Source organism: Lathyrus oleraceus, chromosome 1 (assembly GCF_024323335.1).
Source record: "Lathyrus oleraceus cultivar Zhongwan6 chromosome 1, CAAS_Psat_ZW6_1.0, whole genome shotgun sequence".
Classification (NCBI taxonomy): domain Eukaryota; kingdom Viridiplantae; phylum Streptophyta; class Magnoliopsida; order Fabales; family Fabaceae; genus Lathyrus; species Lathyrus oleraceus.
In genome coordinates this window covers 256,755,323-256,770,805 of record NC_066579.1, presented here as the reverse complement: position 1 = coordinate 256,770,805, position 15,483 = coordinate 256,755,323, and the positions used below count along the sequence as shown (strand labels likewise).

At 37.8% G+C, this 15,483-nt stretch overlaps 2 protein-coding genes across 2 annotated transcripts in view; both read right to left on the bottom strand.

Moving 5' to 3' along the window:
- Window positions 1-335: 335 nt before the first annotated feature.
- Window positions 336-1,138, bottom strand: LOC127115647 (60S ribosomal protein L36-2). Its single transcript, XM_051047137.1, has 3 exons — window positions 1,023-1,138; window positions 665-864; window positions 336-575 (listed from the first exon to the last, which is right to left on the bottom strand). The coding sequence occupies exons 1-3, from the start codon at window positions 1,122-1,124 to the stop codon at window positions 545-547; spliced, it is 333 nt and encodes a 110-aa protein (XP_050903094.1). The 5' UTR covers window positions 1,125-1,138; the 3' UTR covers window positions 336-544.
- A 6,462-nt stretch (window positions 1,139-7,600) lies between these two features.
- Window positions 7,601-15,483, bottom strand: part of LOC127102189 (uncharacterized) — a 28,863-nt gene continuing 20,980 nt past the window's right edge. The window contains exon 3 of the mRNA XM_051039592.1: window positions 7,601-7,818. Within this exon, the coding sequence (XP_050895549.1) occupies window positions 7,601-7,818 (218 nt within the window). The remainder of the gene's footprint in view (window positions 7,819-15,483) is intronic.

Below are 15,483 nucleotides of genomic sequence, written 5' to 3'. Positions count from 1 at the left end.
CCTTTGAAGGAAATATTTGAGGGACTAAAAATGAAATTGATATATTTAAGAGGATCATAAATATATTTAACCCAACAATAAACATGTATGTAAAATGGGCCTTTCAAAAAGGGATGTATGGAGTGTATTTTAAAATATTACAGAGATATATCTCCGAATCAATTAACATTTTGACTTAGAGAAAATGTGTCTAAAAATGCATATCCAAAATCTCTATGAGGCTTTTGAGTTTTTCATAAAATGTTTTTGCACCCAATATGGGATAAAAAATCCCCATATTTTTTCAACTCATATGCTTATCCAATTAATTTTAATCAAATTTTGCTTTTACCATATTTTTAGTTTTTTGAATAATGAGTAAACTCTTTTTTATTCCTAATGCAAAAGTGGAACAGACAACAAATGTTGAATTGAAAAAGATTTTCCCTATTTTATATTAGAGCAGAGATTAATCCAACTGCACTTTCCATAAATCATAAATCAAAATATCTCTAGAAGTAAGAGCACACTAGATAGTTGAACCAAAACAAAACTTATCTTCTACTTATTTCTTCTTATCACCTGTTCCACCAGCCCTGCACACAATAAAAAGATAACCTACAAAGTCAATTTTCATCAAGTTAACAAAAGTCCAATAATAAAAACACTTGGCATGAAGTCGAACCTCATCTTTCGAAGAACATTAGACATCTCCTCACGCTTCTTCTTTGCGCGCTTGTAGGTTCCAAGCTTTCTCTTTGCAACTTTCAGTGCCCTCTTACCCTTTCCCACCTTCAGCAATTCAGTGATTCGCTTTTCAGAGGGTGCAAAGCCAGCAACCTCGCGGATGAGGTTCCTTACAAAGTGCACACGCTTGCTTGTTTTCTGTTGAATGCAACATACTCATCAAAGATCAAAGATAAAACAAATCATACTTTAATCTCATTCTCCCAACTTGTTCATTTTTCATGTAGACACAATTACATTACATTGAAAACTGATCTCATCATCTCATTTCTAATTAACAAAATTGAAAACCTTACCCCTTTACGACTGGAGGGGCGTGGAGCCAACTCCTTCTTGGTAACAATATGGCCCTTGTTCAATCCAACAAAAATACTTGTACTCGCCTGCTTATGAGCCATTTTCCTGAAAACCTCAAAAACCTCAAAACCAAATATTGAAACAGAAATTAAGAGCAATGTTAAACGAATCAAATAAACAATAAAATCGATTGAAAGAGTGACAAGAGAAGAAAGGGAAAAAACGATTCAGATACCTGCGGTAGCTTCAACTAGGGTTTTAAGAGTTTCAGCGAAGCGTTTTATTGCAGGGAAATGAGAAAGATAAAAACCCATTTTATATCGGGTCGGGTTATGGATTCAGAACTTTTTGGTACGATTATAGATGTTACTTTTAGTACCCCTGCTTTCCCCACACTCGCTAAAATTCTATTTACTAGAATTTTATAACTGAAATTAATTTATTTTTATGATTTCAAATTTCATTTTAAAATTATTTTTTTGAAATAAAACAAGTATGGATTTGTTCAAGAATGCATAAAAATTTTATTTTGGAAATTTATTTGAGGAGGGTTAATAAGACACTCTCTAAGACAATTTTTTAAGACAATTTTTTATTGATTGAAATTTATGTGAATTTGAGGAGTGTTAATAAGACACTTTGTAAAACAATTTTTTATTGATTGAAATTTATGTGAGTTCTATTAAATCTTTTGGATCCTATATAAATTTAATAGATCAATTAAAAAATTAGTCAATCAAAAAAGAGATATGTTACGTTGACATCTAAAGTGGTGTTCAATAGTGTATTTGTATATGGTGGTAGGGATGTTCAAAATTGAATCACTTCAATAGAAAACTGCAATCAGAATCTAATCAAATTGAAAATTGTAAAAAAATCGCATTAGTTTGGATGTGTTTGGATCATTTGTTTTTTGCAAACCGAATCAAACCGCATTATATTACAATATAAATTTTACTTAACCCACATCTAACTCAAACTCAAACCTAATATGCCTTAACCTTAAGATTATAAATGATTTTCTCTTCCTCACACTTAAGATTTTAGTTTCAGAAGTATCGTGCTTCTTCTCCAAGTACATCTCACTTCTTCTTCTCTAATCTCTACTTTATTATATTCTTTCTTTTTCATCTTCTCATTTTTATGGTAGTGTTCTCTCTTCAAAATTCATTTTTATCGCACATCTTCTTCTCTAATCTCTCATCTCTTCTATTTTTTTTTCATCTTCACTAATCTCCCATCTTTTCTATTTTTTTGTTTCATTGTAATGTAATTGATATTGTTATATGTTATTGTTACTGTTTTATGTTTATTATTCTAATTTTGTCTGAACTAATTTTTATATTTTAAATGAAAAGTTATTGTCCAAAAATATGATGAGTTTTGTTGTTATTTGGTAATGTATGAATGACTAAACACAAAGTTATGTTATTCTCTATATATGTATGTATGATTCAATAAAAAAATTGTAAAAAACCAAACCAAACGATATTGGTTTTATTTCTAAAATCCAACCAAAACAAATCAAACCATACATTTTTTTCTCTTGTAATTCGGAAGACTTTTAGCATCATAATCTCTCAAATCACACCACGAACATCCATGTATGGTGTAGGTATGATTTCATTTTTTAATTAGTTTTTTCTCTCTCTTTATATTATATTAATAGTTGTATAAATATAGTGAAACATAATTCAAGATCTGATGAAGGTCACGATTAACTTACAGTGAAAAAAATTTATGTTTTAAAAATCAGTTCGTCCAACAACCCTAAACGGATTTGAATGATCGATGGTCAAATTCGAGGAATTACATGACTTACTCAAATAAAATCGAATAACTATATTACATGATTTACTTGAACAAAATTGGTTAACTCGATCACGTAACTCGATATCGATAACAAAATTGTATAGATATTAAATTGGATAGAGTCTAAGGATAGGGTGTCTACAAAATTCTAAAAACACTATGTGTCGTACCTCGAAAAATGAGAGCACGACTTCAGCGAAGTGCAATCGCACGCTCGCAATGATGGACTGAACAGAGTTGCCACCGAACTTTATTTATTCCTAAAAAGGAAAGGGGAAATATCGATAAAACCCAAGAAAGAACGACAATGATTATGGTCGTCGCAACCAATATTAGGGTTCGGGAGTCGATTACGCAAGGGGAAGGTATTAGCACCCCTTACGTCCGTTGTACTCAACGGGAACCATTAGGTTAATTGTGTGCGTTATTGCTAGCTTAGAAATTTTAGGCTTCTCGAGTTATTAGGTGGGAAAGAAAGAAAGGGTGAGAGGAGAATATTTTTGGATTTTTAACGAATGACTAAACCTAAGTTTTTTATTAGTGGGCCCGACAAGATTTACAAATCCTGCTCCTACGTATCTCAGATTGAGAAATCAAGGCTTACGTAGTTCTGGGTAGAAAAATGTTTGTTTGTTGGTCGATTTAAGCGAAAGCTATATTGTATTAATCGATGAAAACATTGTTTTACCCAAAACAGATGAGGAGCGGACGTATACCACATATCGAATGGATTTACAAATCAACATTCGGAAAAACGTCACTTATCTCATCTCAACAATTGTGGCCGAAGCATTGCTTTGCATCATCTTAAGATAAGATGTCTTTCGTTTATGAAAATGGTTTTTTATTAATCGCACGGCGGCGAAAAAGAGTTTGATCGGTTGGATGTATTTTTGGGCTTGAAAGACGAGTACTTATGACTTGCAAGCTCTTACAACTTCGGTGTAATACTCGGGACTACGTCTGGATATTTCACCCAGGTAATCTTTTTCTTCCAATTTTATTAAGAAAATGGTTTGAATATTTACAGGTGTTTTGGAGGGAAGACAAACACTTATGGCTTGCAAGCTCTTACAACTTGGGCCTAGCATTCAAGACTAAGACTGGATATTTCATCCAGGTAATCTTTTTCTTCCAACTTAATTATGAAAATGATTTAAATATTGGAGCATTTTGAAGAGAAGACGAATATTCATGGCTTGCGAGCTCTTACAACTTGGGCCTAATATTCGGGATTACGACTGGATATTCCATCCAGGGTAATCTTTTTCTTCAGATTTTATTGAGAAAAAGATTTGAATATTGGAGCATTTTGAGGAGAAGACGAATACATATGACTTACAAGCTCTTATAACTTGGGTCTATTATTCGGGATTACGACTGGATATTTCATCCAGGGTAATCTTTTTCTTCAGATTTAGTTATGAAAATGGTTTGAAATGATTTGAGGGTAATTAAAATACAAACACGAAATGCTAAAAGAAAATAGCTCATTGTAAGAAGGCCCAAGAGTAAGCCATGTGAAGAAAGCAACAAATACCAAAATTATTTACAAGAGAATCAAAAAGAATTAAATCAAAAGGAGTAAAATCGGGATTTGTACGGATGGAAATTAAGGGACACACAAAACCTAAATCATGTGCTCAAAGCCGATTTACACATATTGACTACAATCGAAATGTCATATACGATCAATCATAACATGGCGAAATTCCATTGATATCTGGATAAAATAATTATGGATGAACAACATGAGAGTAGTTGAATCCATAAATAAAAACCGACGTTTTAGCAATTAAAATAAGTCAAATGGGAAAACATTAAGATCAACGAGTGTTGGATAAATGCATATAATACAAAAGGAATGAAAGGAAAGAAGAATGGAAATTTATTGTACATCAAAATCTAAATGCCGTACACAGGTATCGAACCCATCCCACCAAAGAAGATGAAATTGCTTTCTCTCCACTCGGCCACTTATGCTCATTTGTTAACCCAATCAACGGCTTAAGCATATAATAAAAAAAAACAAATGAAACAAAGTAGATAAAAAATGGAAATCCAGTATGGGTCGTTGGGTTAGGTTATCTAAGGCCCATGAACCTAAGTCCCAGACTCGGGTCAGTGGAGGCCCACTTCAGCAGCATCCAAACGCAAAAAGGGCCAAAAGGAAGCTCAACGATCACCCTAGCTGCTGGCTGTTAGGTGACGGAAACAAAAGGTTGCCAACAATAATGGTTGGTTTACGGGTTTTAATGAGAAAGGAAGATGAAAGTGAAAAGTCGGCCTTGGGAAGTGGGAAATATGCCGTCATCAATGGCCTTTAAACCCTCTTAAAACAAAAACAGACTAAACTCTAGGAAAGAGATGAAAACACGGTATCCACCTCCACCTTAACCACTTTTTCCTCTATTTGAAATGTTCATCTTCCTTTCGTTCCTAAATAAACATTGCTCATAGAAACAAAAATCACGGTTTTACTTCTCCTAACCAAACACAAACCAATTTCAGCATTAAGGGAACATACCGAATCAGAATACTTTGAAGACGAGTGAACACGTATGTGATCTCCCACACTTCTTGCTTCTTGCTTCTTCGAGTCACCAACTCTAATCTCTTCCGAATCACCGTCCTTTGCTTGCCGTGGCGTTACGGCGACTGTGAAGAGGCATTGCGACTTAGCTCTTGGTAGTGGGTTTCGAAAACAGGGCCTCAAAAATAGTAGTATCACTGTCTTTTTGTATGAATTCGCGAATGCTAGTTGCTTTTTTTGAAAATTTCTCACAGAAATCTTACTAAGATCTTTTTATTTTTTGTTATTGAACAGTTGCGGCCGCCCTCCATGAGGAGAGTATTCCTCCTTTTATACTCACCCTGCTAGGGTTTTGAGTTGGCTACTGAGATCAAAAGGGGTATCCGACTTGGATGTGCTTGAGGTGCTCCAGTTTGTCTACCCTATTTTGGTGTTTATTCTGGAAAAGGTAACACGAACCTTGTACTTTCTTTTCTTGATTTTGTTTCGATTCCTTTTGGGTCGCTTGTGGACTTTTACCGCCGGTAAAAGGCTATTTACCACTGTGAATTCACTGGAATATAACATGTGTGGTTTGACGCTTGCAGGATTCTGAGTCATTGTTATCATTATCGAACATTGGAGAATCTCGTTGGACATTTCCAGAAGTTTGAGAATCAGCAGCTGAATCACTTGCAACTTTCCTCCTTGCCAGCTTGTTGTAAAGATGAAGACTGAAATTCACCATTATGCAGCTCTGTGTCTCACTGAACATGTAAAATTGAGCTTCCTTCATTCTTGTCATTTTGATATCTCCATTTCCTCTACTACTGACTGCTTTACGCTTTCTTCTTTGCTTATTCTATGATTCGCTGTTGTCACAGAGCCTTGCATCTTCGTTTCAAATTGCGGAATCGTTGTAGGCTCTAACGCTCGATTGCATACTGGTTGAGCATTGCGTGTAGTTGTAAAAGCTGCATGTCAATTATCCCTGACTGCTGTCTAAGAAAAGACTAAAGTGTGCCTGATTGTCGACTGAATTAGTCCTTGCGCAATCACAGGTGAAATATCAACGGCTTTCACAGGCAACTGTAGAATTTCCATTCAAATCATGTTCAACTTGCACATTCAAAATTATCTCTTCTAACCCTAGCACGCTTGTTCTCTTGTTCAACTTTGCAGAGGTCAGTGCTTGCAAGAAAACCCTTGTGGAGCCAAGAATATGTGTCGATGGCGACGATACAGACGTGAAGATCTGCATATGAGCTCTTGAGCGCTCATGTGCCTCTACTGCCTTTTTGTTGGTTTTTTGGCATTTACTGTTGTATTTGTGCTATTATCTTGGTGATGTATTGTTCTTAACATTTAAAAATAGGAAATGTGTTTTATGCTCGAGCACTCTCCGATTTTACAAGCTGACTTGTGTGTGGACTTACTGCAAGGGAAAAACGAGTAAAGGGTGCTTCCCATATTCGTGAAGCAATATGGAATTCCCTTAGACGTGCTGATTCATATGCCGAATTTCATTATTACTCCAACTATTGCAGGTTCATGCAGTTTTTCATGCGGTTTGAAGATGGACAACATATGTACGTGAAATTCAAGGTAAGGCCATGTAACACAAGCATCAATGAAGACCGGAGCCAAGTTATTTCAACAGGGGTTCTTCAAAACAGAGACAGGTGCAATTCCTATAGACACAAATGATTCACGTCTTTTGCTCTTCCTTTCCAACTAAGCGCAATGGGACATTGATCATGCATCATCATATCGAGATTGAGCTTTGGTTGTTGTAAGGTGCAGATAATCCAGTGGTTACACTTAGCGCAGCTTTATAATATGAAGCAAACAGCAGCCACCATGTTCCATTCCATGTATATATTTCCAAGATTGGTCAACGCTTGTGGGTGGTAGGGATGTACTAAAAGGCATTGATTGCAGCCATCGTTGCTGAATGGTTTAAGTGATTTTATTTCAATTCCTATTTTTGGTGTAATGGCTTTAGTGCACATCGTCCTCACTGTATGATTTTATACAAAAAACTTTGCATTATCATAGTTAAGAGGGAAATCCTCCTCGTTATATTTCTGATATTTCTATCATTTGACACTTTCAATATGTCACCCTTCGGCCTAACTTTGCCAATAATAGACTGTCCATTAGGATTTGATGCAAAATGAGAGAATTCACTTGAAGTAGCTACTTTCGATTGATTATGATGAGGAAAAAAAACATTTCCATTAGAAATAGCATTTACAGGTTGCACTGAAGAATTTCAGAATAATAGTGTAACGATCCTGCCTCAAAGGCTTGACGAACATAACCAATGTAAGCAAACCCTATGAGCTCATTGTTCTCATCTTTTCCCGGGAGTGTAGAGAGTAGATAAAGAAACACTGCCCATAATGGAACTAGAGGACCAGCTTCGTTTACTTCAAAAGCACCGAAAGTAGAAACCAGTGTATCCATCTCTTGCACATTAGTAGAGGAGAAAGTAGATGCACCTTTAATCTTTCAACCTCTTTCCACCACCTTTGCAATTTCACTGCTGCACACATGAATGCTAATAGCCAATTTCGAGTTAAATGCCCCCTGATGGAGTGTTAAATCTCCAATATAACATCTTTCTGACAATTGAGTGTCTTCTGGCAATTAAAGCTTCTAATGACACTCTAGGATTATGAAGTAATCACAAGACTATGATCAAATGAACGTGAGGACATTCTTGGGCATGAATACGTGAGTTCTCAAATATGGGTGAATAGTGATTTCCTAATGTAATGTGAAAAATTCGAACATAAAAATGGAGAACATGAACGTGAACCGAAGACATGTGGGAAAAATCATTTTAATCATGCATGAATGGTTGGACTATGAATGATTTCGTGGAAATCTTTAAACATGAATGAATGAAAGATCTTTCAATATGAAGTGAAGAGTTTAAACGTGAAATGGTCATGAGGAGAAATGTGAAGGACTGATTGATGGGAAAAGATTTTTTTTCAGGGTCCAAAATCAGGGTATGATAATTGCCCCTATTTAAATATCCTCTGCCAGAGGAAAATGAAACAGTACATTTCATCGGATCGTAGTGGGGGATGGTTAAATACCATGGAGACCCAGATTTTGATCCTTAAAAATGCAAATGCTATGATATGATATGCATGGGTGAAAGACTTTTTTTATTTTATTTGCTAGGGATATGATCATACATGAGATAAACCCTAACATGATGTTTTATAATGGATACAGATTGAAACAAAAATCTGTGGGGAATGATGGAGACATGTTGTAACGGTGGCCCACGGGAAACAGAAATGAAAGTGAAAACTTGTTGGGGATAACAATCCTGCTGGAGGAAAGACAACTAGGGGATATGCAAAAAGATTTTAACAACAAATTCGAACATGACCTAATAACAATAGAAAACCCAAGGAAACTTGCAACAACAGGTTCATACATGACCTGACAATTTTGGAAAACATGCAAACCAAGTATCGTCAATAGGTTCATTCATGACCAGGCACTTTAGAATACATCAAACAGTTTTGGAGATTTCTCACGAGAAATTCATCTGACCAAATATTTTTGAGATTCCCAACAGGGAATTTATGCAAAGCAAAGATAAGCATGAGTCTTCTTATAAGTAGATCATCCATGCAAAGACTATGGTGATTCTTCACAAAGAAATCAAACAAAACCAACATCATTGGAGTTTTCTAACACGAAAAGTCTCCAAGCTTCTGGGAATTGCTCAAGATGATGAGTCATACATGACCTTCACGGAACCATCAGGAAAGACAGGGTAATCAAACTCTCTGTATGTGCCAATAACAATCGGACTTTGACCGTAAGCAATGGATTACAACCAACTTTTAACGGAATTTGCCAACCACAATTGGACTTTGACCGTAAGCAATGGATTACAACCAGATTTTAACGGATGGGTGCCAATGACAAATGGATTTTGACCGTAAGCAATGGATTACAACCAACTTTTAACGGATTTTGCCAACAACAATTGGACTTGACCAAAGGAAATAGTAAAATAATCATCATCACATCAGAATTTCCCAGCAATAACTGGACTTGAAATAAATCCCAAGGACTATGGGATTTTTTTTAAAAAGATACTAGTAACCACTGGATTTTTGATGATAATGCCAGTAATGACTGAATTTTGGAGATGCCAATGACGATTGAACTTTTGAAACGATACTAGTGACAACTGGTCTTTGGGTCAAGAGATAACAATCAACAACGGGACCGAAGGGGCCACACACATGAGTATAAAGTACATTTTGAACCATGCATGATTTAATTTTTGTTTTATGCATGATATATGAATGATCATGATATGCAATGCTGACAATAGGCAGACTGTGAGTTTGTAGGGACTGTTTATAGACATTCTAATTCCTCAACACCAATAATTCAAACCCGTACAAGTAACAGGCGTATCCAGAAGAGAATCTATCAAGATTGACAATCATAAATAACCAAAGGTCCACCCTTCCAGAGGATTAATAATTTGTGTTCCATGGAGATTTTTGTTGGTCATCCAGGAGTATTTATGCAATTTGGAGACTTTCGGAAAAACAAATGCTTTTCTCTTGATTTTCACATATATCAAAGTAATTTTGTTCCTTTCACTAAATTTCAAATTCTTTTCAAGTTTCAAAATTTCATTATTAACAAATAAATGACGCTTTGCATAACAAAGAAAAACATAGAAGAACACAATTAACAATGATTAATAGGCAAAACTTGTATTTTATTCAAGGATGGTAGCACACAAATGGCGTAGCTCCATGGAATGTTACAATTTTGAAAATGGCAATAAGGAAAGGTTTACGTTGAATTCAGTGACCACTAACATCCCCAATAGATATGATTCCCCAAAACCTTGCTTCTAAGGGAAGTGACTGGATTGATCTTCCGCCTCAGATTCTTCAGTGTCAATCAGTAACAACTGATGCAGTTTATGCCTTTTTCCCCTAACTTTTGCCTGGATCGCCCTTTCGGGTTTTCAATCCATCGGGACGCTCTCTTTTGCCTAAGTTGCCCTTTCAGGTTTTCAACTTAGCGAGCTATCATTTTTTTATTCATCCCTAACTTTTGCCTGGATCACCCCTTCGGGTTTTTAATCCACCGGGATACCCCTTTTTTGCCTAAATCGTCCTTTCAGGTTTTCCACTTAGCGGGTTTTTATTAGGCATAGTATTTTTTAACTGCATCAGAGTTCACGGGATGGGAAAGGTCTTCATCATCCATAGTTGTGAGAATCAAGGCACCTCCGGAGAAGGATTTCTTCACAACATATGGGCCTTCATAATTGGGAGTCCACTTCCTACGTGAGTCCTTGTGTAGTGGCAAGGTCTTCTTGAGCACGAGGTCTCCTTCTCTGAATTCCCGAACACGTAGTTTCTTGTCAAAATCCCTCTTGAGCCGCTTCTGGTATAACTGTCCATGGCACAAAGAAGTCATTCGCTTCTCTTCTATGAGGTTTAACTGATCAAATCTATTTTGAATTCATTCAGCCTCTTCTAGCTTTGTTTCCATCAAGATTCTCATTGAAGGTATCTCCACTTCAACTGGGAGAACCGCTTCCATCCCATATACCAAAGAGAATGGGGTTGCCCCTGTTGAAGTGCAGACGGAAGTCCGGTATCCATGCAGTGCAAAGGGTAGCATTTCGTGCCAATCCTTATAGGTTTTCACCATTTTCTGCAGGATCTTATTGATGTTTTTATTAGCGGCTTCAACAGCGCCATTCATCATTGGACGATATGGTGAAGAGTTATGGTGCTCAATCTTGAAGCTTTCGCATAGTTCTTTCATGGTCTTATTGTTCAGATTCGTCCCATTATCTGTGATTATCCAGCTTGGAACTCCATAACGACAAATGATCTCTTTCTTGAGGAACCGTGCAACCACTTATTTTGTCACATTACCATAAGAGGCGGCTCCTACACATTTGGTAAAGTAATCAATGGCAACCAAGATGAAGCAGTGACCATTGGAAGCTTTGGGCTCGATGGCGCCAATCATGTTGATGCCCCACATTGAGAAAGGCCAAGGTGACGTCAAAACATTTAGTAGGGTCGGAGGCACGTGTACCTTGTCGGCATAAATTTGGCATTTATGACATTTTCTAGCATAATTGAAGCAGTCGGATTCCATGGTCAACCAGTAATAACCAGCTCTCAAAATCTTCTTGGCCATGGCATGCCCATTTGCATGAGTTCCAAAGGATCCTTCATGAATCTCCTTGATCAACATGTTCGCTTCATGTTCATTCACGCATCTGAGCAGAGTCATGTCGTGGTTCCTCTTGTATAACACACCAGGCTCAACTTTCCGCTCTATCTGAATGAGAGGCGCTTCATTATGGAATCTAACTTGGTACATTGAAGCCAACATAGCCAAAGCATCAGCAATTTGATTCTCAGTTCTCGGGATATGACAGAAAGTGATTTCTTCAAAGTATTTTATTAGTTCCATGACATAGGCACGATATGGGATCAACATGGTGTCACGAGTTTCCCATTCGCCTTTGACTTGGTATATCACCAAGGCTGAGTCTCCACATACTTCGAGGATTTTGATTCGGAGGTCAATTGCTGCTTCAATGCCTAGGATGCACGCCTCATATTCTGCTATATTGTTTGTGCAATCAAAACATAACCTTGTTGTGAAAGGAGTGTATCCACCATTCGGATTCAAAAGAACAGCTCCTACGCCATGCCCCATGTAGTTGGAGGAACCATCGAACATGAGCTTCCACCGAGATCCGGGTTCAGGTCCTTCGTCAAGTCCTGGTATCTCACAATCTTTTACTACCATAATGTCTTCATCAGGGAAGTCAAATTTCAACGGCTGGTAGTCTTCAACAGGCTGGTTTTCCAGGTAATCAGATAACACACTTCCTTTAATGGCCTTCTGGGATACATATTGGATGTCATACTCAGATAGTAACATCTGCCAACGGGCGAGTCTTCCAGTTAAAGCAGGCTTTTCAAAGATATATTTTATTGGATCCATTTTTGAGATCAACAAAGTAGTGTGGCAAATCATGTATTGTCTTAGATGACGAGCGGCCCATGCTAAAGAACAACAAGTTTTCTCCAAGAGTGAATATCGGGTTTCACAATCGGTAAACTTCTTACTTAGATAGTAGATGGCATGCTCTTTTCGGCCGGTTTCGTCATGTTGTCCCAGCACACATCCCATTGACTTTTCAAGCACAATTAAGTACATAAAGAGTGGTTTCCCCTGAACAGGTGGAATTAGAATAGGGGGCTCTTGCAGGTATTTTCCGATCTTCTCAAAAGCCATTTGGCAGTCAGAGTTCCATTCGACTACTTGATCTTTTCTAAGCAACTTGAATATAGGTTCACACGTAGCAGTCATATGGGATATAAACCTAGAGATATAGTTCAAACATCCCAGGAATCCTCTAACTTCTTTCTCTGTACGTGGAGCAGGCATTTCTCGTATTGCCCTAACCTTGTCTGGATCTACCTCAATTACTCGTTGACTGACAATGAAACCAAGCAACTTTCCAGATCGGACACCGAAGGTGCATTTAGCAGGATTCAGCCGTAGTTGAAATTTCCGAAGACGCTCAAATAGCTTTTGCAAGTGATCTATATGATCCTCTTCACTTTGGGATTTTGCAATCATATCATCTACATAAACCTCAATTTCCTTATGCATCATATCATGGAAAAGAGTGACCATTGCTCTTTGGTAAGTTGCCCCAGCATTTCTGAGACCAAATGGCATTACCTTGTAGCAAAATGTTCCCCAAGGGGTGATGAATGTGGTCTTTTCCATGTCTTCTGGATCCATCTTAATTTGATTATAACCCGAGAATCCGTCCATAAAGGAGAAGACCGCGAACTTAGCAGTGTTGTCTACCAGAGTGTCAATGTGTGGCAGGGGGAAATCGTCCTTTGGACTAGCTTTGTTTAGATCCCTGTAATCAACACACATCCTGACCTTGCCGTCCTTTTTGGGTACTGGTACAATATTAGCTACCCATTGGGGGTACTTCGCAACTGCTAGAAAACCGGCATCAAATTGACGTTTCACCTCGTCACAAATCTTTAGAGTCATGTCGGGTCTTGCTCTTCGGAACCTATGCTTCACTGGCGGGTAATCTGGCTGTAGTGGTAGCTTGTGGACAACAATATCAATATCTAAACCTGGCATATCCTGATACGACCAAGCAAATACATCTACATATTCTTGTAGCAACTTGATCAATCTTTCTTTGGTGCTTTCCCCAAGTGTAGTCCCAACTTTGACCTCTTTCTTTTCTTCCTCAGTGCCAAGGTTGATTGTATCCACTAGTTCTTGATGTGGCTGAAGGGCCTTTGACTCGTGCTCGAGTAGCCTTTCCAATTCTTCAGGGAAATCATAATCTTCCTCACTATCCTATTCCGCTTGGTAGATGGGGATTCAAAGAAATAGGAAGTAGTGGAGTCATCGAATTCAACTGGTTTATTGATTATTCTGCATGTTTTTTTAATGATGGTTTTTTAGAAAAGTGGAAATAAAGTGCAAAAGAATTAAAAATATTTTTGTAGTTTTTGAAAGGATTGCCATTTTAAGGAAAGAAAAACAAATGAATGAACGATAAGAATTTGAACAAAATGCTCTTTATTTGTCATAATGATTTTGAAATTTAAAGTGGCCCTACAAATGATCCGTTAGCCTTGGGCAGAGCTAAGGATTTTCAAAAAACAAAGGAAAACAAAATTACTTTGACACAGGAAAAACTTTTGGAATCTCAACTGCTTCGCAATTTGTTAAGGCTGCTTCACACCGGTATATCAGATTTGATGCTTCTCCATCTTCAGTGTCATCTTCAGTGTCATCTTCAACTGCACCAACTTGATCCCCGTGGATAAATCCTGTGCTTAGGAAAACTTCTTGTATGCTCCGTATGCGGTCCTTTGCAGGGACCAGGGCTCCTTACTTAGCAGAAGGCTTGTACCCCAAACCAAAACGATCATTTTTCTCGCTGACATTGATGACTTGCCCCCAACCTGTAGGACCTCCACTTTCAACTGCTGACCTTGCACTATTCAAAGAGGCGAACGACAAACTAGTTTTCTCAATAGGATCCTTTACCTCTGCAAGTGTGGCATTGGATATTTCGAGTGCTTGGAAAGAGGTCTCTAAGGCATCCTCATCAGCCTCGATATAACAGAAAGAGGAGAGTTGACTAATGATAAAATCTTCTTCACCCGAGACAATGACGAGCTTGTCACCGACAACAAACTTCATATTCTGATGCAAAGTAGAAGTCACTGCCCCAGCAGCATGTATCCATGGATGTCCCAAAAGGCAGCTATAAGCGGGATTTATGTCCATGACTTGGAAATTGATGGGGAATACTTGCGGTCCGATTTGGATTGGTAGCTCTACCTCCCCAACTACTGTCCTCCGAGAACCATCAAATGCTTTTACCATAAGTGCACTAGGTTTCATTTCCGAACCTTGGTAAGATAATTTAGCAAGTGCCCTCTTTGGTAGAACATTGAGGGACGATCCAGTGTCAACTAAGACCCTGGCCAGAGCATCTTCTTGGCCATTTATGGATACATGTAAGGCGCGATTGTGATTCTTCCCTTCCTTGGGTAGCTCTTCATTGCTGAAACTTAGAGTGTTGCAGGCTATGATATTGGCGACCACCCCATCGAATTGGCCAACCGTTATATCTTGGGTAACATGAGCTTGAGCAAGCACTTTCAGTAGAGCCTCCCTATGAGCATGGGAATTTAGAAGCAAGGACAAGATAGATATTTTTAACGGTGTCTGATGTAACTGATCAACTATCTTGTAGTCGCTTTTCTTTATCATTTTTAGAAATTCAATCGCTTCATCTGCTTGCACTGCCGGCTGTACCCCTCCATACTCTGGGGCAGGAATTGCAGTTGAAGCTTCCCTTGTTGGTTCTTGAGGGATTATATTAACATCGGAAGTATAAATCCGACCGTTGCGGGTCATTCTGCTTGTCCCTGCGATATTAGTGATATTGGTGTCAACATTATCCAAGCTTTTCTCACCTTTAACATCTTTGGGTTCTTCATCTGCCACTCCATCTACCACAGTTATGTCATATT